Consider the following 24979-nt stretch of genomic DNA (forward strand, 5'->3'; position numbering starts at 1 on the left):
TTCCTGCTATCACTTCCCATTACATTTATTAGCCATGAGAATCCCAAATTCTCCTTTAAGCCATAAAAACGCACAGCTTTTAGGTATGCAACAAATAAATCATTTACCATCTACACTGCATCATTTTAATCGGTATCAAATGATGATAATGGATCTATTTTAACAATACTTTGCCAAATTCATGCTTTGCCACTCATTTGTTCATTCCAGCCTACGTAATTGGTTTAGCTTTGTGAAAAAAGTATGCTCTGCTCTTCACTTGATGATAGTTCTGTTCTCCTGTAAAGCTATAATTCTACCCTAATACAAATTGCTGAAAAATGGAAAATTTGTACTTTCCTTTGCTAAAAAATTCAAATTAATCATAAGAAATAAAGAAGGAGTCATCATATGAACATATTTCCGCATATTTTGGTTATTGATATCTTTCATTATCTGTCGTTTATCATACATCTATTAGCAAGAATAGTTGAGAGTCTACTTTGAGTTTGCATTTGCGAGGGTTTACTCTACATAGCTGCACTGGTGAATGAACATATTCATACTTCATATACAATTTTGTTCTGAATATGTTTTCATCATGTTACCATGGACCATAGTACTTCATATCATTTGAAGCTAGGATAAATAAGCATTGCACTTAAGATTGGTTTGTCTCAGATATTCCTCCAATGACTGTTGGATTCAATTGGATACTGATGATATCCAGCTTTCATTTAAGTCTATAGAAAAGTTAATGTCATTCAAAATAAATGATGTAGTACATAATTATATAGGAATTTTGACATGTTGGCATGGTGAATGAAGTAACATAAAATTTTCCATATCAATAACATTTCAAATAAAAATTAGATTTAAGTGGAATTGGATTGGAATATGTCAATCACACATACATGTAGGTGTTGAAGATACATGTATTAAAGAGAAAACTACAGAATTAATATTAACAATAAAATTCTTTAAAAAAAATAAGTATATTTTCACTCACTAGTTACAATTTGCATTTACATATATATATTCAACAACAATCTTTCAAACTGGACAAACAAAAAACAATAAAATTAAAATTACATAAATTTGATATCAAGTGATTCACTATGAATCATTAAAATGGATAAAGCCACTTGCTTGGACATAAAAAATCAACAAAAACACAGCCTGCCTCAGTATATATAAAAATTTCCATTTGAGATACCAAATGGTGGATAGGCTTGCCAGGTGCAGTTTCGTGAAGTACTCAAATCATAAGTCTATGAAAAGGAAAACAATGATGACTTTGAATTGGAAAGTGTGCACTTCGGAGATCGTGTTTTAAAACTCCCAATCAAATGGAATTCTTGCTCTCACTCTTGTTCGAGACACTCCCGAGCCTCACAACTGCATCTAAAGACATGCAGCGGCAGGTGCAACCTGTCACTGGACACTCAGCATGCAGTCTGGAAGATCAAAAAAGTAATATCAATGATTAATCCCAAGTTAGTTTCCAAGCATAACTTTTATTTTCTCACACACCATGTAATCAAATTTAAAACTGATCAACTCTGAAAAGCCTGTTTTATTTGAGCAAACAAACAAATTATATTTCCATAACAACTGTCACCCCCAAAATTATATAACCCCATAAACAGTAATAAACACATCGGTCAGTTTGGTAGATCACAGTGGAGTTCACTCGATATATGTTACCTTAATCCTTTGGCACCAGCCATTTATTATGGTGATAAAGGTTTTTGAGAGGTTGAAAGGTTTTTGTATTTTTACAAAACGTAAAAGAAAACTGACAGCACAACTTTCAGAATTGCTGAATATCCATCCAATGATTGAATTTTCAAATATGGAGTCATCCTGTAAATGTACATTACAATGCAATAATTTCAGAGGGTAAAAATCATTAACAGCCAAGGCAAATGATTGCTTAACTATGAAATTGTTGCATTCTAATTTTAAGTTGATGTTTTTTCCCTTCCCTCATCCTTTAAACACTCTCCTTCTCCCTCATTCCTTCCCCCCTGATGCTTGGAGCCCTTGTCACACACCTTCTGGTGTAATGTGGGGTATTATGTGGATGCAGATGACCTTAATCACAAAATGAATTCCTGAACACTGACAGAATACTTTTTCCACCAGTTGATGCATAATTTAAGTATATCTTTTCAATTCCACTTCATTCACTGAGGCCTTCTTGTATTTTCCATCTCTAGCAATCGAATCACTTCCCTACCATGTTCAATAACTTATTTTGGTTTTAAAAATATTGATAAATGCTGAAGAAAGCTTGGGCAGAAGTAAGAAGGAATCTGACATCATTTTGGTTCCTTCAACTTTGAAAAAATAAACAAGATTTTACTGGATTCAACTGAATTTTTACAAAATGATAAAACCAAAATGATGCATTCACTAAGGACATTTGATGCTGGTCTTTTGACATATTGAGCCATGTAATGGCCATGAGGGGCATACATTGTTTGTACTTGTTAATACTGCATATTAATTTAATATAACTTTTCAGTCTCTCCTTTGCCCCTGTTATATTTAACCAGATGCCATATTTCAAACATATTTATAAGGACATAAATAAGCAGTCTATACTTAAAGGAATGGTGATAAAATTACTACACAATTTCCATAAATTGCCGTCATTAACATCATAAAGATGATTGGATTGTGATATTAACTAACATAATAAGAAGAGGGGGGGGGGCAAGACTGTCAATTTCAAAGAATTTAAGTCAAAATTTGAGCGATTTAAATTATGCCAAAAAGTATTCATTAACTGATATTGTAAAACTGGTTGAACACCAGCAGACTTTCTTAAATGTCAAATTCTTACACTATAAAAAGTACTAATAGTGTTAATGCTTGTATATAATATCCAATAGAGAAGATGGTGACGTAATAATGAATGCTTCCAAAATATATTAAAGATTTCAAAATATTTATAACATATTAACTCAATGGATTTGTGTAAAATCTACACATGAGGAATAGAATACATCCTTTTGCAGTCATTTTAAAATGCCTAATAATAATGGTTAGGGGATTGATTTATAAAAATACTGAATTACATATCATAAAGCCCTTGTATCATGCATTGCTGCCAACTGAGAAACTTCTGACAATCAATATAACTCCTGAATATGACTCAGGATCCCACTGCTTTGCCACAATGTGCATGCAGACTCACTTGAACCATTGCGACATATGTGTTGCGTGCCCTCCATGTCGGCATGTCTGACACCAAGTGAACCATGAGGAGAACTCAGACAGTGTCTTCTCCCTGATGACAGTATTGCCCACTGTCGACACAGCCACCTCACCCCCCAACCTCTCATCTGAGAAGAGCCGCTGCTGGGTGAGGAACCCTGAGGGTGTCCCCATGTTGATAAGGCAGATGGCACAGCGGGGCAGTGGCTTTCGGCAGTTGGGGCATGATGAGATCTGAAATGGTTTGAATGCAACCACATCTGAAAGGTGCTATGATGGGGGCATGCCGGCACAAGCATGCTGAGTACCAAAAAATAGCTAGGATTTATACCTGAGGATAGGGTTTTTGTTCTCTTGATTACAGTACTAAGCCCTAGCTTTTTCTGACCACCATTAAGCATCATGATACTACTTAAAATTTACATAGTTTATCTGTTTGCATTTATTGTTAACAGAAGTCTGCCAGCTAAGGATATGTTTATGATGGCTCTTGGCACTACATACTACCTTACACCTAAGTTTTAACTTACAGGTCACAAAATATTCTTCCAGTAATGCATGATTTTATTCATACCAAGGGAATTATGACTATTAAGGACTACATTTAGATTCTCATTTTTATTATTTTGAAACAATTAGCATTGCCAAAAGACAATTAACAAAGATGAGTAGATACTAATGATTCTTATCCTATTAGGTGAAGAGAATTGTTGCCGGGGATAATAGTACCTAGAATTAAAATGTCATGTACGAGATTAAAATCATTGGTAAAATCTATGGTTGTAATTTATTCCAATTACATGAATTTCATGCCATAAGCTTCCATTACTAAGGAATAAAATATTATTACATCACTTTTAAATTCTAGTCCATCATAGAGTACTATGCATTAAAACATTTTAAATTCCACAATTTCTGTAGCAAAGAAAAATCCAGAAACTTAATCAAAAATTATTAACCATTAACCACTCCATCAATAAAGTTGTTTGCTTACAGTAAGAAAGAAACAACTTTTGCTTTTTGCTTTGCACATCAGTAAAGTGAAAAATCACTGTTTTCCTTTTCATTAATGAGGTTTTTGTGGCTTATCAGTGAATGATAATGAACTCAATATATTATAAATCATCTTCCAAAACTACTTAATTAGGTAATTACATGAAGCATTTCAATTACACGAAGTCCAAAATCATCAGTGGATATGCAAACAGTGACCAGCTAGGAATTGGTAGGAAATGCTTTCATTATATGAATTTGTTTGATTCAAAGCCTTGAGCAACACTAAACAATTTGCGACCCAACAAATGACAGTTAAAATTCCCTCAACATACTCTATAATCGATACATATTTGATACGAGATGATTTAGGGAAGATTTCTAAAAAGATACCACTGAATGGCTTTTACTCTTCTTCACACCGCAGAGCATACCTTGTGCTTGTTTGAGGTTCCCCCAAGGCGACCATATTGCCCCCGGTTCCTGTTGATCCCCTGCATGTACATGGACACACTCTTGCCACAAAAGTTGCATGACAAGAACACTTGCTGCGGTGGCTTGTCAGAGGAATTGCGTGCACCCAGCACAACATCAAACTGGGACCTCTGATTCCACATTCTCCAACTGTCCAGCAGGCTACGGTAGCTGCATTGACAGGGTGTATAATTTATCAAATTAGCACATTTCAACTACAATATGACCTGTCCAAACATAAACCCAAATGAACCAAAGTAATTTTGATGAATACGACTCCAGCTCAAAACAATGAGAAATCCCCACTGTTATTATGAAATGGAAACTTTAGGTTAAATACGTGGTTTGCATAAAAAGTATAGAGAACATTTTTGGAAAAATTGTTTTAGTTCAGATATTGCTACAATGCCTCAATATTCTTCAAAGTACATCCCTTGAGCATCAATACAGTTTTGCCAATAGCTTTTCCACCACTTGAGCCTCTCTGGTAGGCGAATTCCAGAAGATCTTAAGGGTATTATACATACAAGCTTCTTTGATGGCACTTCGGGTCACATGACAGAGTCCTTTGAGGAAGGATTTCACTTTTGGGAATAGGAAATAGTCTGCTAGTTCAGGGTTGTGAATGTAAGGGGTTGAGGAATTGTCGTAAAAATGTAGAAGGTCTTTGCAAGCAGACACACAACTGTGCTCTTGGTCATCTCTCAAGATCATCAGGACGAGTTTAGCACAGATCTTTTGCAACACCAAATTTTCCATGATTTTGGTGTGCACTGTCATTTTATAAATGCTAATACAATATGCGATCATGCACACACTTAAACGATGGTCTGAATTCGGCACTTAACTCACAAATCAGGAAAAAATTCTTACTGATACTTTTTATGCAAACCTTGTATAGCACAAAATATTACAAATACTTTCCATGTTTACATCACGCCTAAACTTTTAAAAAATCTGACATTAATAAGCGTTTAATAAATAAAAAGATTTTATGGACATTCTGTTTAAAATTTATATTTTATTTTTATTGAATTTTCAATACAATTATCAAATGACAGATGGCAAATTCTAGTGATAGGAATTCAGAAGAATGGGAATCATATCTTATTAAATTCTCACTCATAAGATTATTTGTATCAACTAGAGGAAGTTCATTAAGATTATGAATTATCATACTGATTCCTGTGGCATTTTTGCTCATCATTCAAAATTCATATAGGTTTTGGTAATTAAGGATCTGCTTGTGTGTCATAGATCTCATAGGAAAGTGATCAAGCTATAGGATACAATTGTTTTTTTCTTAAGATAGAACATTTATAGGACTGCGAAAGAGGGGAGAATGTTAAGAAAATGAATGAGTAGGTATGTTGGATGGAATGAAAGGAGGTATGTGGAATTGAAGGAGCCTAATTTAGTGTCAGATGTCAGCTTGAGTTTTATTAGGATAAAGAAGAGAATTATCGTTGTACCATTGTATAACCTGCATCTTTCCAAAACCCTCAATCAGTAGATTACCAGTAATTATAATTATTTTATTGGATTAAACATAAATTTTTGTGGCCAACTTTTCAGTTCTGCAATCCTTGGGGGAGTGAAGAAACTTGTCACAATACCATTTTCAAGGATTTTTAGGAGTTCAGTATTCCAATTATTTCAGGTAAACTCGTAAACTTACATCATTATGATCTTGCCACATTCTCATCATGACAATTATAATACTAATTATGAAACTGAGGTATGTGAACATAAGTCACAGAAATTGATTTTTTTTACATCTTTGTGAACACTTTATACTACAGAATAACTGCACCCAGTGCCATTATGTTATGTTCACAGTATTATTAATAAAATTCTCTACAGTTTGAGTATAAGAAGAAAGTACACAAGAAATACTAGCCACCCAAATAGTTCAGCTATTTCCTTCATCATATTTATTTCTTCTTGAAGGCAATGGCAATTCTATTTTTTATTTAACAATTCTTATACTTCAACTAATAAGTTTGAGTTTCATTAGCGAACCTCTTGTCAGTGCGAAGAGAAAGGGGAGAATCATCATTTGTTATAAAGACATGAGCCAGAGTAGGCATACTTTCAGACTGTCAAACCTAGGGTATGTGATGTGTCCATTCTCCAGGACAACTGCTACAAGTCAGTTACTAATATCTTTTAACTCCAAGTTAATTATCCACCAAGATTTTCCACAAAATGCAATCAAAACTGAATAAGCAAAATCATGACATTTTATTTATTGCTTGAAACATGAGGCCCAAGTCTTTCTGTATTATCACACCATCAGACACTGAAATCACCATGCCGAAAAAATGTATAATATTCATGTGTCAAGAAAATCTTACGAGCTATGATAAGCAATTCTCTTACCTTTCTAACCATTCTTGGACCTTCTGATTCTTGATGAGGTCAACAGAGAATGCGCAGATGGCTAACACACTAACACTCTGTACATCTCCAGTTAGATCCACATATCTCTGCAGGAGATCAAGTCCTTCCTCACTGGTTCCTTCATGGGTCAAAATATAACATGCAATTTAACAGGTGTATAGTTAAATGACTCATTCAGAGAAATTGATCACACGATTGGCTACTCATTCCTCTTGCAAATTGATGATCACTGTTTCATCTCATTCAATTTTTCATTTCATTTATGTTTCTTTATTTTCCACAACACCCTTAAGGAAAGTTAAAAGTTTGGGAAGGGTACTAAAAATTGAAAATTTCCAGCAGAAAGAGATGTAATTATTAAGTTAGTGATAATTTATAATGCCATGTATAAATTCAAGAGGCAATAAGGAAATTAAATTCACTACACACTGCTCTTATATTCATTTGGATGTAGGAGCGGTGTATAGTGTTGCCCCATCCAGAGGCAACTTCACTTTCTTATTCACATATAGCACCAGGGAGAAGTGATTTTTATTGGCCACTCTCTCTAATGTTATGAAGTTTTTTGCAAAACTATAACTCCCATGCTCGATAATGAAGCATTAAAATCCTCATATGGTCCTTATATTTCCATGATATCAATAATAAACAGGAAATTTCAGGCATTGGTAACAGCATGGTAGACTCATAACACAGATCTAAGCCCATTCCCTATAACCCTATAATATAACCAGGGAGTAATGTATATGTATTTAATATGGCAATGTATTACATATTCATTTAATAATATTAAGTGTTAATTTTATATTAATGTGAGCTGCACAATAGGTATACCACAATTATAGAGCAGTTAATAAGTTGGCTACATCTGATTTTATGTGTTTTTTCCCTAGAAAGGCATCCTCAGTTCAAGAATATGCTAAGAAAAATTGACATTTTGTAGCTGTTTTTCAAGTTAAATTTTTATTTAACCGAACATGACCAAGGTTTTGTGGAAGACCAAGTATATAGTTGTGGGAGAGGAGGTGGGAGGTTGTCGGGTGGAAGGGTTTAAGTTGATGGGCAAGGGTCAGATTGGGTTGGGAAACCTTTCTTGTTATGTATGGGAGGTGTTGGAGGGGGCTGAGGGGGTGAGAGACAGCTGTGCAAGACCTATGGGTTTCCCAATGTTGAGCGGGGTAGAACACTATAACCACATTTAGAACTACATTACTCTCTGCAATTTCCATTGAAAATTTGGCATTTTTCTAAATGATGACACTTCAGCCCTTGCTTTCATGGTATACAATCTCTGGACAAAAATCATATCTGTGTTTCATTTCAAGGTGTTAGAGAAATACAGGAAAGTCATTTCATTGACGAAAACATATTTCATGCTCTTTCATTCTTTCCCAAAATATATGGCCTGTATGTCCAGTGAAGCCTGTCAGTCATTACACTTGAGTCCATATATTTCACTCATGTACATTTTTTTCCTCTCATCCTAAGAAAGCAAATGAGGTTTTTTGGTTTATGTCCGTGGTAAAATGCAATATTTTGTCCTGATATGCATTTTATCAGATTGAGGGTAATATAACCAGGGTGTAGGCTTTTCTGCCATTAATTACAATTTGGTTATGTCTTGTAAGCATAACTTCGTAAAAAGTGTATCTTTTAAAAAACCTATGATTTATTGCATCAAAAAACATTTATGTGACAATTGTGACATTTGATTAATTATAATCATGGTGACTCTAGATAAGAAAGGATTAGGACTTCATGAAAGATAGGTGGAACTGGTTCACAGTTGAACATAAATCAATTTTTTTATATTTAAAACATATAAATTCAGAATATTACCATTTAAACATGAAAATTAAATAAGGGCTTTGCATATGTTAGCACTCTTAACTTACCAGTGAGCAAAATACCAGCAAGATCTCCTTTCTCTGTCAGCTGGTATGCCAGTCGTTCCAAGTATTCATTCAGCTTTGAGTCCGAGAGATACATGCAAGCAAAAGCCACCCTGTCTTCAACTGCCATGCCTGCTTCATTCTGAAATTAGATTGAATTCATTTTAAACCAATATGAAATATACGATCAAGTACCATTATTTCAAATGGAATGGCCTTATGCAAAGATAACTTGCCACTTGTGCAACCAATTTAATTGTGAGAGAAAAATATAAACCCAAAATCAATTACTAAGGAACTGTTTGATTTACAATTATTGCTGATTGATTGACAGCTCAGCAAACTGTCTAAGTACCTGAGCAGTTTAATAGAAGTCACAAGAAAATAAATAAAAGCCAAAGGTATGGAGGAGGAAGATAAAAGGAAAGGCCAGTCTATAAACAGAGGAGGAACAACCTGAGTTATTACACGCTTAAGAAAGTAAAATTAAAAAATAAGCACAAATCAAGCAATATTTTGCCAATAACAACAACTGCAGTGTAATAAATGCAAGACGTCAAATATTTTAACATATGTGCAAATAAGTGCTTTAGCATAAGTCGACCAAGTAGTAGTTATTTGTGGAAAAACTCTATTAATATCAATTAAAATGTGTGTGTAACAACTAAAAGAACACTAATGATTTGAATTCAACAAGGGATTCACACATATAACATTATTGTGGGCTTTATAAAATCAATTAGATTCATGGATGTTAAAACTTTAGTAAGGCAGTCAGGCGAAGGGATTAAATAACAGCAGAGTGCATTTGAAAATCAGTTTGATATGTCGGGGATGATGATCAATGTTAACAAAACAAAGGTATTCAGGTTTTCAAGATGGAAGGCAGCCAAGTTAAATGTTGCAATTGGAGGGCATGAAATGGAACATTTTACCAGGACATGTTTCAAACTAAGGTATCAAAGCAGCAGAGACATAAGAAGAAGAAATGTAATATGCAAAGAGCCTTTTGCAAGGAAGGAGAGAGTTGATGATAGAGAGGTTAAGTAAGGATTCTACGAAAAAATTAGTGAAAATGTTTATATGGATCGTGGTTTTGCATGGCAAGGAAACTTGGTCAGTTATACAAGATGATTGGTCAACATCAGGAGGCTTTTGAGATGTAGGTTTGAGTAAGGTGGAAAAGGTAAAATGGATTCAAGGAAAACAAACAAGGACGTGCTTAGCATGGAGGGAGAGGAGATTTTTTAAATAAATTCACAGGAGGTAGGAAAGTTTATTGCAGAGCATTTAGATAGGAAATGAAATGATGAAGATCATGATAGAGGGAAGGAAATTAGGCAAGTGAGGCAGGGATAGGAAAAGCATGAGCATGTTGAACAGAATGAAGGGAAGAACTATGTGGAATCAAAGAGGGGTAGAAATGGGATTCTGAGGAGAGGAGAGTGATTATAAACTATACAGGGCAAAAGACTTGATATTTGAGAACAACTTGAAATTGTGCAGTTAAATGTAAATGTTCTGTTATATGACCTAATTTTTATAAACCACTCTCCTCTCCTCAGAATCCCATTTCCACAGCAAACAGTGTTACTCCCTCCCTCCAATCTTCCCTCCATGTGCAGGCCTAACTTACTCCCCCCCTCCTTCCTCAAACAGTTATAAATACGCAGTGGTCACTATTTGACATGTGTTGAACCTGATGATGGTTCTGTGGAACAAAATATGTAGTACGTTACCAATAAACTTGTGGAAAAGTGCAAATGCATTTTCTCATTAGGTATTAGGGTCTAAAGACACCCATCAGGTAATAATACATACAAGTACACTGTCATAGTTGTCTCCATCAGCCGTCAAAAAGGCAAATATTGCACGCAGGTATGGGTCCATCAGCTGACTCCTTGACGCCAAGCACAACTCCCTCCAAATGCTGTTCTTATCCCCAGTATAGCCTGCGCATAAGAATATGTTGAAATGTCATTTGGGAACATGAATTCCTACACAAACATAATTAGGTTATTACTTAATGAACAGCATACATTTTTTATTGATTATTGATTCGAATTGAATTCTCTTTCCCTCTCAATTCTTCAGTTGACTTAATGAGAAAAAACTCATATATGATGAAACGGGTGAGTGTTTGCTGGATGAAATGCTCAACAACTGATAGAGAAGCATAAGACTCTTAATTAATATGTAGCTTCCAGAGATACAAGCAACCATAATGAAAGTTTTCAATTGTGCAGTAATTTACAAACTTCTTAAGAAGCAAATTTTTGATTATGTGAATTGAGAAGAATTAAGGACCCACTACATTGTATCATCAAAAAATTAAGTATTATAATAAAAAGTTCAATACCTAATAATGTTTTAACATCATTATAAATTATTCTAAGCTTGAATGCAGATGCAAATAAGGCCCTTTGAGCCTGTGGATAGCCTAGGCAAGATGGTCACAGCAGTAGTGAATTACAACAACATAGCTCTTATGAATATGGGCCTCAATATCATCTTGCTTATGACAACATCCATAACTGACAACATAAGTCTCTTTGGCAGTTTAAAAGCCTCCATCATCACAACGTGAAAACTTTCTTGGTAAACTGGACCCTTCCCATAGTAAACATTTCCTCTACATAATGCCTTTCACTATTAATCTCCCTTTTAAACATATTAGAAGAAATATTTTATAAATAACTTACCAGAGAGTGCCATTGCTACAATATTCAAATTGCTGCCATCAACCATTGCTGCCCCTGAACCATTCATGGACACTGCAGTGGCTGCTGCAGCAGAAGCTCCTCCATTAAGTACCTGAAATCAAAATAGTCTCCATTCAGGAAAAGTGCCTTCTAAAATTAATATTGATAATAATAATATTTATCTGTCCCAAGACTTCACAGAGTAAAATATAGGACAAGTCAGAGAACAAACAATCAGCTGTTTCACTGTTCTGTAGACTCCAGAAATTCTTCCACACCATAATAGCATTTATCTATCAGAAAATGCTTGAGATATTTCTTAAATGTACACCTAAAAGGTGAACTGCAAAAATATATGTGTCTGGTTAGGGACCATAAAAATTTACATTTTATGAGCAAAACATTAGGTATGGGATGTAACATACATTAGCCCTGAACAATGGCCAAGGACCATAGACGAAAAAAGTGATAACCACAGAAAAGTTTGCACCACAAAGCACATGAAGCCATGAACAAGAAGGCTTTCAATGAAAATGACATGACTGATCACAAGAAGTGGGGGTCAGGGTGCAGAAAACGGTTATAAAAAATTATAAAAACTTACTAAATAAATATTAATTTCATTTCAGCAGAAATGCAAAACAAAGTATAACAGAAGTTTCATGTGAAGAGAGGGTTTGGATTGGTAAACTTTCATGAACGTGATATTTTTATAGTAAAATAGCGACTGGCTGTGCTATATTTGTTGTCTTAGTGAGTGCTCCATTCTATTTTTTCCTTTGCTGCATTCACCTGAATGGCCAGTCGAATCCGCAAGTTGAATATGGCAATAGCAGCCACTCTGGTATGTGACCCCTCTTCCTCGGCCTCAAGTCGGTCCAGGAAGGAGTTGAGGCTATTGCCCATGCCAACCATGCCACTCACGGCACCACTACCACTCTCGAGCCACCAACGCTCAAAGCGCCAGCCACAGAGCTGCAGGGCCCTCTCTCGTTCCTCGCTCCTATGGCCACAAGATATTTACAGTGGGTTGCAGAAGGTACAAAGAGAATTTTGACATCAGTGAACATGCTGCTCTCAAATATGCAAACCTTAGATTTTTCAGGGTTAAATTATTCCTATTGAAAGATCCCAAAATTATGATGAGCCATTTGCATACTTTCATTTTTTTTAATTGAAACAGTAATTCGAGATGTTGTACTTATGAAATGAAATGTATATTAGAAATGCCATATGTTACTCAAGTAACTAACTGCTATCATCACTTATCTTGAGAATCAAATTTCCATGATAAGTAAGAAAAAAAAGCTTCAGAAAAAGTGAATTATATGATAGAAATATGTTAATTAATTCAATAACAATAGAAACTTCAAGCAACAAAGAAAGAGCTTCAACAGCAGAACTTAAAAGCTAGTATCATTCTCATTAAAGATTACTTCAAACAAAAGCGTTACTAAAACTTATACAGAATTAATAATAAAGTAATCAGTATTGTATTTTACACTAATTTACTCACTTAATTCTTTCTCAATGGTATAGGATGTATTTACAACTCACACTCCAAAAAGGTTCAGTTATATTTATCCCAATAAATCCAAAAATACTTTCACTCATGAGAAAATGATGTGGGCACTTCACTAAAGTATAGTACTTGCTGCTGCACTAATTTCAGACTTGACAAAAATCAAGCACACAGATTCATTTGTGGGACTATCTTTCATATTATATTCGTAAAACACAAAGAATGTATTTACTGAAAAGAAAACTATGCAGGAACAACTCAAAGAGGGATAATTACAGGTTTCTTAAGTCGATATGCGTGTGACTGTCTTTCCAATGTTTGATGAGTAAAGCAGTTTACTGATATGTACCAAATTTTTCATCAGATTAATTAGACACACCATTAATATTGTTATCATTATTTTTATTGCTGGTTAGTAACCTCACACACCGTGTCACATAGCCAAGTGGGGATTATTAGGATAATATGTAGACATATATTTAAATCCTCACCGATATATCCTCACTGCAGACTGGCAAGATGGCCCCAAATCTGACCATGGCACACAGTTCATTTCAGACTTTGGTGGCGTCCCATTTGATTGGTAAGGCCCCATTTTAAGGATTGCCCTGAATAAGGAAAGGTGATATCAACATTGAGATTAGAGAAGATGAACTATTTATGGGTCAAATTTGAAAATCTAACTTAAAAACTGACACTTCCTCGTGGCTAACTCCTACTTCGAGAAAAGTCATTCATAACTGATTTTGTAAAGGGATAACACATGTAAAGGATATGGGTTAAATGGAAGAAGGGACCATTTGGTCTCAATTTTGTCCAAATGAAGACCTCTATCTATCTATCTAACACACCATCCTAATGGTCTTCATGAGCTAAAAATGATGGCAACATTTGCATTTGCCAAAGAAATTAGATTTTTGGTGCACATTTTGGTGAAAGCTCAATTAATACGAAAATTAGGGAAGTTATAAAATTGAAAATGTATTAATCAGGAAGACTTCCTCTTTTATGCACACAAATACTTATGGTTTTGTTATTAACCCAAAATGCATATGAAGTATGTCAATACAGTATAATCAGAGTGAATGAATCAGGAAAATAGAAGACCAAATGCAGTTAAATTGTCTTCGTTTCATATTATTTTGTAAAACTTCTCTGAATGGAAGTGTGTACAGAAGCGTAATTCTTTGGACTGTTTAGGTATTTTTAGGCATCCATATGTATTTATTCCATTTGAAAAAGCCTCTGTATTTGTGTCTTTTAACCAGTTTTATAAGAAAATAAGAAATTGACGGGAGGAGTATTCTCCAATGGCCGTAATAAAATTTGGCATGAATTGTGGGGAGACTGATTAGTGACACATGCAGTAACTAAAGAAAGCAACTATATATGAATGCCCTTTGGTTATTTACAGAATAGTTAACTCCACACAATAGATGAGCTTAAGACACACACTCAGAGTAAATGAAGTGTGCCTTTCTGAGGTTATCAGGGAACCCTGGGAAGGAAACAGGACTTACATGCTATATGCACACTACAAACACACTTGCCCCATGAATGGCTGCTGATTACTTCAATCAGGTTAAAATCAAAATATAATTCAAACACCCTGCAGATAACATGCCTTCCTTTAGACTTACCGAACTCCTGGATGTTTCACCACTCGACAATTGACCTCCTCACCCATCAATGCCTGATTGGTGTTCAACCATCGCCATAGTTTCTTCAGGCCTTCATCCTCCGCCACTAAGTCAGCATTTTGCCAAAGATCTTGCTGAACATGGAAACATGAGCCCAAATGCAATCACAACATTCATTATGCATCACATACAACTATATCTTTCTATAGAAAAAATACTGTTAACAGGGAGAATCACAGGACTCTAGAATTACCAGAGTATTAGATATTGCAAAGAAAGAATAGTGTTTATATTAAAATTAACTTCAGCTCTGACACTTTAGTAAACAGTGGAAAAGCACAGAAACACACAGACTACATTTAAGATGCCTGTACTAAGACAATATTTTATGAGCTATTTTCTGTAAACCCACTTGGTGTCAGGCAGTTGCCAAAGTTGAGATATACTAGGAAAATAGCAGTAAAAATTATGACTTGACTGATATTTTGAAACAATTAGATGACATTGGCAAACACAATGTACACACCGCGGCTGAAAGAATGCGTGAAATTTTCCATTTTCAAATACCGCATCTTCATCATGCACTCATATTCTTAAATGATGATAGAAACCAATATTGTCAAAGTATGGTGAAATTTTTCTCTTGTAATGGAAAAAATAAGACTTTTTGCATTTTTCAATAATAGTATTGACCAGTCTCCTGAAGCTAGGCGGAAGATCATGTATCAACAGAGAACTCTTGATTACCAGGGCTAATGGACATATGATGATGTACAAAGAATTGAAAAATACGGATAACTAACATATGTAGAAAATATGTCACGATATAAATGGATATACATAGTACACAATGACTCTCCTTTTTCATTCCCTATGATTAATTTACACATTTTAGCAATGGAAAATCTGCTTCTTTCCATTTTCCAACTATTTTTATAAGGATGGAATTAAAGTTTCACAAGAACAGAGAAGTATCATCAAGTGAATACCAGAACATATTTTCCTCAGCAAGCTAAAGCAACCACATAGCCAAGAAAATACAATGACTGCCTAAGGATGAATTTTAAAAAAATCACTGGTACTGATTTAAAGTCATAATATGATACTGATTAAAAAAATGCAGTGTAAATAGTTTTTGACTTATTTGTTACACAACTAAATGCTACGCACAAATTGAGTTGCTTCAGCCATGATGAGGTGAAAGTCAAACATAATGAATAACTGATAGAAAAGTGCTACGATCAGTTATTAATTAAATGCTATGTGTTTATTTACTCTAAAGGAGAATATGGGATTCTCAGGGCAAACGAATGCGAGGGTAAAGATAATAGGAAAGTACGGAGAGTACCAAAATGTTTGAATTAAAACATATTACGAGGGTCATCCGGAAAGTAGTACCCGTTCGTGCCGCATGAAGTGCTGACGACGCGAGTAGCCGCTGGACGAGGTCAGATAGCTTCAGTGGCTTGTCTGCCTTCTCTGAGCCAAGTTGCGTGACGCTAGCATTGCCTGTGTTGTTTCTGTGATTGTTTACAATGTTTAAAAAAATTGAGAACGCCGCCAGTTGTGAAGTGAGGGCAGTGATTAAATTCCTCAATGCAAGAAACGTTCGCCCATGTGATATTCATCGCCAATTAAAGGAGGTGTATGGAGACAATGTAATGGACGAGTCGTCTGTTCGGCGGTGGTGTCGCAACTTCAACATGGGGAGGGGGAACACACACGACGATGAGCGTTCGGGGAGACCGTCTGTCATTACAGACCAACTGGTGAGCTCAGTTGACGAATTCGTGAGGAACGATCGGCGCGTCACAATTGATGACATCTGTGAGCATTTCCCCAATGTTTCTCGAACAATTGTTCATGAAATTGTTAAACACCATCTGCATTATGCAAAAATTTGTGCAAGATGGGTCCCTCGCGTATCTCAATGAGCTGGCGGCGAAGGACTATGCAGCAGGAATACAGAAACTTGTCACACGTTATGACAAATGCCTTAATTTGCTTGGAGATTATGTTGAGAAGTAGTTTAAAGTATCCTCTTTCAAATAAAATTTTTTATGTTTGTTAATATTTACTTTTGTGTCTTTATTTCACGAACGGGTACTACTTTCCGGATGACCCTCGTATATTACTGTTGACATCATTTTATTTTGGGAAATAAAACACTTCTAAGAAAGCCCAGGTATTCGAAACTTATATTTTTTTAGAAAAGTAAATACAAATAAATAAGTATTTAATTATCTTCAAGATTAATTTTACTGTAATTTTTGGGAGTTAGGATTCAATTAGCCAACTTCCACTCGATGCTACACAGACTCCTCAACATACCACTCAACAAATCCCACTACAGTAAAGAACTAGGCACCATAAAAACCATAGCCATTTACAATGAATACAGTATACTAATAGACACCCTATCACATAATAAGATGAAAACCTAAGCATTACAGAGCTTAAATTCTGTAATCCTGGAAACATTTCCCTCCACCTGAAACTCACAAACACTGGTGCAGGATACCCTACATTAGCCACCAGTTTAATAAAAAAGTCAATAGATTCCCCAAGGATAAATATGAAGTATCCTTACACACCCCTTTAAACCTCTCCAAAACTATAGAGCAATCCAAAAGACAAAATGGACAGAATACAGAAAAATGAAGTAGATGAACTGACAAGTGACTCCTGTCCTGCTAAATAGATAGGTCAAACAAGCAGAGACTTCCAAACAAGAGCAAGTGAGCAACAAATGTGTCTACAGAAAGGAGATGAATCTTCAATAGTTGCAAAACACATAATTGAAACCGATCAAAAATACAACTTCAACCCCAAATTACTACACATCAAGGGAAAGGGAATTAACTAAATGCCCTCGCACAACTAGAAATAATTCAACACAGGATCCAAAATGACCAGTTAATAAGTGACAATTTATTTCAGTCTCACTCCCTATTACTTGCAATGACATTCAATTAATTCATCTCCTACTTGTCGCCATAAGAACTCTATATCCACCCCCTCCATCTTCCTACCTCACCCCATCCCTCACAACTGTGTCATCTCAAAGACCAACAGTTGGACAACCAGGGTTTACCCCGACAGAGAACGGACCTTTCTTCCCCCCTCATGAACAGACCCTTCCTGGAGAACAGCCCATTGCACAGTGGTTTAAACCCGAGCCGAAGCAGGAGGGCCCCAACCTCCCATTCACTACAACCACGAAGTAAATCAACTCTCGGCACCCGGATGACACCCATACTCGGCCTCTTTTTCACACATGAATTGTACATTAGAATTGACAGAATTTTAATGTGCTAGAAACTGATCTAATTACCTATCATAACCTGTTCACCCACTAAATACAAATTAAATATGCCTTTTACAGTGGTTCATGCCTTAAGAACCTGATCTCTCACACTAAAGACAAAGTTCCCAAAGACGAGAGGAGTGGAGTGTATGAATTAAAGTGTTTGGAATGAAACACATAGTATATAGGGCAAACAGAACTAAAATTTAAAGAGAGGATAAAAGAACACCAAACATGTGTAAAGAATAAGAACATTAAATCCCTCTTTGCGAAGCACCTCATCAAGAATGACCACAAAAGTGACTATGTGACTAAAATCCTTCATTTTGAAAATAAAGGTCAAAGGCTCGATGCTTAGGAGCAGTTGGAAATTTTGAAATGCATCAGTTGAAAGGATGACTTGCCAATGAAATTTTGTTTCCCTTCCACTCCCCGCTCCTAGATTCCACTCTTACAAGTCAATGATTGATGCCCAAAGATGCAATTCTCTTTCCCTCCCAGCTACATTATAACCTTTATGCTTCTATGAGGACCACCTAATGATGACGTTCAACGTCGACACCGAGGTCTTGTTTTTAAATAAAGTGTGTGGAATTACAAAGTCAATAATTTCATTTCATTTCAATATGTTATGAAAATTACATTAAGTTATGCTAGAGACAAAAACTTTTTAAAAATCCTTACTAAGTGGAAAATTGTAAAAATTTTCATCTCTATTACTAATTCCATTTATATCACATTTAGGAAACAAATCAACAGTACCTTGAGACCATAATCATTCAGAGCTCTCTCCTTTATCTTAACAGAGATATCATCCAAGCAGGCATAAGCTGGATCAGTCTCATTCATATAGCGCAAGGTCTGCCGTCCATAAGTCCATATCAACTTTGAAGATGGTGACCAATTCAGAGTTATCCTCTCAATGACTGTGTAATCTGATATTTTACCTGTAAAGAAACAAAAATATATACATCATTGTTTTGCTCAGGTTAATGCTGACAAGTATCCCCTCAGTAACTACAAGGTCTGTCCCAACAGTAGTAGGACTGAGTGGATTAAAAAACATTTATTGCCAGACTTGATAACATTCACTCAAAAGTCTTCGAAGTAGCAACCCTGCATGTCCATACTCTGTTGCCAGTGAGTTTCCCATGCCTGGTCTGGCCCATGCAGTTCTCCTACCACAGCAATGGGGGTAACGATATGTAACAACAGTGCTGTCACCTTTCACAGACACTGTGTGTTATGGCCATTACTCTGTTTTCATTTGACTGTCCCTTACAATTGCCAAGTTATTATGCATATAAGATAGCATAGATTCAAGTCACGATTTTTAATGACCAGTTTAATTATACACAGATTGCATGAAACTAGTAAATTGGAAATTACATTTTAAAAACAAACTTAAAATAATAACATCTTAATTCAAAATGAAGGCAAAACCGAGATGAAAATTTAGGACGTATTATATTTCAATAATATTCAGAATACTGAGGTTATTTTCAGAAATAAGAAAGCTACATCATCCATAAATTTTAAAATTTGTATTATCTGTGTTTTTTATATAATTTAGTGAAGTTTCCCAATGGTTTTTACAGCATTAGGTGATGGAATTGATCACTATTATTAGGCTGGGTCTATCTACCTTCTGGCATGGCCATTCTAAGAGAAACAGGATGCTCATTACCTCATGTTTCTCTTATATTTTAATGAAGGTTCATGACAGTACCTAAAAATGGACACCTTTACCACACAGTAATGTCAATTCTAAGTGAGAACATAATTTGGAACACATGGCTGGAATTTTACCCAAAAGCAACATTGCAAAGCACATCTAAGTACAAGATTAATACCAATGCTAACATGCAGCATAAATGTAATACACAATTAATGGGGAAAGAGAAGTCTACAGAAATACCATTTTAACCAAGGAATGATGAAACAGTAAGTTTATCAGAATAAAAATATACATCAAAAAAAGACATGTCATTCTCAAAAACACACTGAGCTATTGAAAAGATCATAAAGCCATGCACCAATTAAATCAAACTTGATATGAAAACAAAAGTTTAAAGTATCAAAACAAAAAGGTTTCCCAATGAAGTTTTGCCTAGCACAGAAGAGTCAGAGAACATATTTTTAAGAACTAAGGAAGAACAAATTGAGTAGCTTCAGGCGTGATGCGGTGGAAGTCAAACATAATGAATAACTGATCAAAGCACTTTTCCACTTGATCAAGTTTATTTTATGACTGGGTTTTGATGTATTACGTCATTAACATCTGATGATGATGTAATACATCAAAACCTGGCCATAAATTGAATTTTATCAAGTGGAAAAGTGTTACGATCAGTAATTCATTAACTAAGGAAGAGTTTAGAAACTCTTCCTTAGTTAATGAATTATTAGTTTAGAAGTTTTTAAAAATCTCTAAACCAAAAAATGTAGTGAGTGTACATACATATGTAATTAGCTAAAATGCAGCTAAGCTTTGCATCTGCTCACCTCTGGCTGTGATAGCGAGCAGCCTGTTTTCATGACTAGGATGCCAGGAGAATGAAGCCAGGATAGCTTGCGGTTCAAGTTTAACATTCCGTTCAATTGCAATTGCTGGTTCTGGCCCATCAGCACTACCAACCACAGCATGTTGAATGTCGTAGAGGTAGAGGTAAGAACTGTCTCTTGTTAAGGAGCCAAGCAGATTACGCCTTAGGAAAGAACATAATGGTTAAAAGATAAACAATGAGAGATAATATTATAAATTAATGCGACAATGTTTAGTCAAAGGGTAGAGAAACTTAATTTTCATTAAGACCCTGCCAAGACAACAGAGAAATAATTACAGGCAAACTTCAAAGCTGAGGGATTAAAAAAGCTGGTTCAAAATTACCTAAGAAGTGAAGAGCTAATGTAGAAAAAAGAAGTAGGTTTGTAGGAAACTAAAACTATCAAGACAAACTTTTTCTAATGCATACATTTATTTTATAACCAAAATTGCTTTTTGAAAATGCCTCTTACAAGTATGTTGGATGTCAAAAAAGCAAAGATGTTGTTCCTCATGGTTCTTATTGCAAGATGCATTCCCTTACTGTAAGAAGTTCATCCCCTAGGACACACATTCCCCTTCCAAACTTACTTTCACAGGATGCACTCCTCCTACCTGCAGCTCTGCTCACTGGGTGCACTACCCAAAATTCTGCTGCAGTTCTTTTTGCAGAATGCACTTCATAATCCAAAGCAGTTATACTCACAGGACACACCCTCCACAATCCCACAATTCCTTTCACAAGACACAGACTGATTCATTAGTGAATGAAACTCAGCTTGGCCACTAGGACAATGCTGTGTAAATCCTAGCTTCTTAAATTGTCCAAAATGCATGCCAGGTTATTGTTAATTTGTAAATTTTGCCTATCACAGATTAACTGAATAAAAAATGCTAAATTTCTTTTACGAATGGAGTTTTTAATGCCTCCATGTAGCACTTTTCACATACATTGATTTTCCAAATTAATCCATACTCTTATCATTGGAGTTCTAATAACTCTCAGCTTTGTCACATTGGGTAGATATGGACTGTGTTGACTGTAAAGCAAGTTCTATCCTTAGCATGGAATGATGATATATATGCATTGTCTATTCACCCCAACTTTGGTATCATTTTAATCAAAAAGTATGCACACTAAATATAATTTTTGCCATGATTAATTTTTATTCTTATGTATTATGTACTCCAGGAACTAGGTACCTGTATTTGACTGCATCCTAAAGTTAAAAATTCTTCAGTATAAAGTTTGCATCAGAAATCGACGTAACTTATGCATTTTAATTCTTAAATGCCTGGCGGTCTGAAAAGTTTCCGACCTAACAAGATACAACACATTTTTTCTGAAATTCTTGAGGTCGGAAACTTTTCGGACCACCCATGTATGCATGGCAAGGCTGCAGATTAACTCAGTGAAATACGTAAGAAGATACGATTTCCAACCAATTTGATTGAGATACTTCAAAAATTACAAAAAGCTAAGCATGGATCACTTACCAAATGCATAAAATTTAACTTTTAACTAATTTATAAATCAATGTTTTAACAAATATGATTTTTTCCTTAACATCCTCCTGTATCTTATTATAGAGTCTAATACCACTTATAAATTTACTTCTAACTATTGTCACATTTTTGAGTCAAAATTCAGTACTTATTAGCACTCCTATTCATGGTAATTTTTGGGAATTCATACTGTAACGATTGGACCACTCATAAACAAAAGAGAAAATTATGCCTCACCTTGTAGGCGACCAGCTCATTTTTGTGAATGGTTTGCTCTGTGAGAGGGTAAGAATGGGTTTCTCAAAATTGCGCAGGTCCCAGATGGAGATCTGTCCTTCGACGTATGATGCCAAATGGTGCTCACTGTGAGGATCAGCTATCAGCCCAAATACTGCTTTAGTTGGGGTACTGTTCACTGGTTTTGTAGTATCTAAAGGGGGAAAAAAATTTCCTAGTTTCTGCACCTACACTAGAAGTGCCAATTGAACTCGCTCTGGACGTACTTATTTTATTAACACCATCAGTAATAACCCTCCATGGAGCTATTATGATCTGCCAACATGAAAACTGTAAGAGCTTGTCTTAAAATGTTGCAATAGAGCAAAAAGTTATCATATTAAAGAACCATGGAATTTACATAATATCTAAAATAATGGGCAAGCTTCATTGTTTAAGGTCCTTATTTTTATTTTTTGGCAAATTTTAAAAATAACAAAATGCAGCATTTTCAATATGGGAACATCAATTTAGCCACAAAAATAATGTAATCATTGTTTTTTTGCATTCTAGGATAGTGTCCTGTCATATATAATGGCATTAATTAAAAAAAACACAGATATCTTTGATTCTTTCTTTGTGCTTGACGAATGGATTTCCACAAAGTATCAGCCTCAACTCTCTCTCGAATAAAGCATCAATTTTTTATGCTTAAAATCGAAGACTGACCAGTAAAGAAAACTAAAGTGATACCTAGGCTACACAAAGTTAAACATAAATCTGATATGGAACAATTTTATAGGGTCTATACCTTAATGATTGAGTCAAGGGAATTCACATAGAATGGGGGCTTTTGAAATAAAAATAAATGTAAATAATAAAGGAAAAAGTAAAATGGAAGGAAAGGAAAATGAACTAACAATAGTAGGAATCTAAGAGGATTTGAGAAGACTATTAGCAGAAGTTCAAAGAAGGCAGGTAAAAAGGATGTAAGGTAAAGTGAGTAACAATAGAATGTTGACATTTGTGACAGAGGGGATATGTTGGATAATGGGTGGTAGAGGAAGGAAAATATTAGGCGTTTTGGATGGAATGAGGGCAGATAAAAATTGTGAAGCACAAAAAGGTTTCATTGTAATTCTGAGCGTTGGGATGCTAATTGCCGGTACCTAATAATGTTGAAGTGTTTAGTCACTCGTCCATCAAAGAGCTAACTTAAATGGTACACCATTATAAAACAACATAACAACCCATGCTATTTGCGGCTCAAACCCAATCCCTATTAATGTTATAATGACAGTATGCTTGAAAAGTCAAGGGTATACTAAGAGAATGAATAGTGACTTACAATCAACAGATGGGATGGTTATGCAAATAATGGTTTTAATGAAGACTTGGTGTCAGGATTTGGATCTATTTTGAGGGCGAGTTCTGGGCCACATTTAAGAAGAAAGGACACTCTTCAAATAATACCTCTCAAGTCGAACAGCTTCAGGTGCTTGTGGTTCATCCCTAGGGCTAAACTCCTGGGATTTTGGGCAATCCAGGTCAGCGAGTGAGCAGTCTCTGACAGGCCGAGCTCCTGGAGGGGTTTCGCTGTTAAACCGTCCCCACTGCTTCCCCCCATCGAACCATTTACTACGTCCCAAAGGAGAACCGAGTGGTCGCCTCGATTCTTGTCCAACCCAACAGCCAGCAAACCAATCTCAGACGGGCTCCACTGGAGAGCATTGCACTGTCTTGCATGTTTTGGTGCTGCCAGTCAAAGTGGGTACAGTGGTGGATATATTATTCGCATTGAAAAAGAAATATATAATGCCTTTAGATTCAAATACAATGGTTCTTACACTAGTCAACCGTAAGTTCAAAAAAATATGGAATTTCACAAACCGAATTCCTTGCCAATCAGACCCCTGGAATCAAACGACGTTGAGCCGAATGATGTGAGTACAACCTTTCCGTTTGCTTGTCCAATTGCTAGAAGAATGTCGGTTTCAGGATGAGGATGAATATCAATGCATTTTACATAATGCTGGTTCGTATTCGAAGCGAGAAGATGAGCAACTGTATGTTCAGATATTCTCAGGCCTTTGGATAAAAAGAAAATATATTTCGTAAGCATGAATATTTGAAATATACACACATATAAAGTCATTATACCCACATGATGGTCTCAGTGGATCTTTGCAGGGGGAAACTTCATATAAAAATATATCATTTCCCCAAATAATGAATTTATCTCGATGCACTGGAGACCACTGAACTTCTAGTTTTATGCCACTCATTTTTAGTTCTTCTCAAAGTAAACGTCACGCAATGAAAAACATGCGGAAAGTACTCTGCATCATTTCTTATAGAGGACTACGAACTAGAAAGGCGAGCAGGGTGATGTAAAAATGTTGCAATTCAGCACGATAAACAACACTCATCCATTCAAACTCACTGATTCGTAACAACTTGCCCACAGCTGATGCCTGGCAAGAACCTAACAAAAACACTAAATTAGGAAGTTAAGTGAAAAATATCAATTCAGTGCTTTGAAAATTTCTAATATTAATTCCACTGCAATGGCGAT

The 24979-nt window shown here is 35.5% G+C and overlaps 1 protein-coding gene across 1 annotated transcript; it reads right to left on the minus strand.

The window, feature by feature from the left end:
- Window positions 1–989: 989 nt before the first annotated feature.
- On the minus strand, window positions 990–24925 carry mio (GATOR complex protein mio). Its single transcript, XM_071589745.1, has 16 exons — window positions 24569–24925; window positions 24295–24492; window positions 23878–24159; window positions 22426–22618; window positions 20643–20845; window positions 18900–19084; window positions 14831–14964; window positions 13682–13798; window positions 12461–12671; window positions 11669–11780; window positions 10788–10918; window positions 8970–9108; window positions 7054–7192; window positions 4632–4842; window positions 3185–3438; window positions 990–1436 (listed from the first exon to the last, which is right to left on the minus strand). Exons 1-16 carry the CDS (start codon window positions 24687–24689, stop codon window positions 1325–1327), a joined length of 2742 nt encoding a protein of 913 aa, XP_071445846.1. The 5' UTR covers window positions 24690–24925; the 3' UTR covers window positions 990–1324.
- Window positions 24926–24979: the final 54 nt, after the last annotated feature.

This window comes from Hetaerina americana, unplaced genomic scaffold (assembly GCF_022747635.1).
Source record: "Hetaerina americana unplaced genomic scaffold, ioHetAmer1.1.p SCAF_4, whole genome shotgun sequence".
In the NCBI taxonomy this organism is placed as follows: domain Eukaryota; kingdom Metazoa; phylum Arthropoda; class Insecta; order Odonata; family Calopterygidae; genus Hetaerina; species Hetaerina americana.

Bases quoted from the DNA above. Each gene is read 5' to 3' on its own strand.
- mio (XM_071589745.1), bottom strand. From the start codon at position 24,689: ATGAGTGGCATAAAACTAGAAGTTCAGTGGTCTCCAGTGCATCGAGAT. The intron at 22,619-23,877 runs GTATTATTTGAA...TTCCCCCTTTAG, and splicing joins GAAGCTGTTCGACTTGAGAG to ATACTACAAAACCAGTGAAC. The intron at 13,799-14,830 runs GTAAGTCTAAAG...TTCCTTATTCAG, and splicing joins GTGAAACATCCAGGAGTTCG to GGCAATCCTTAAAATGGGGC.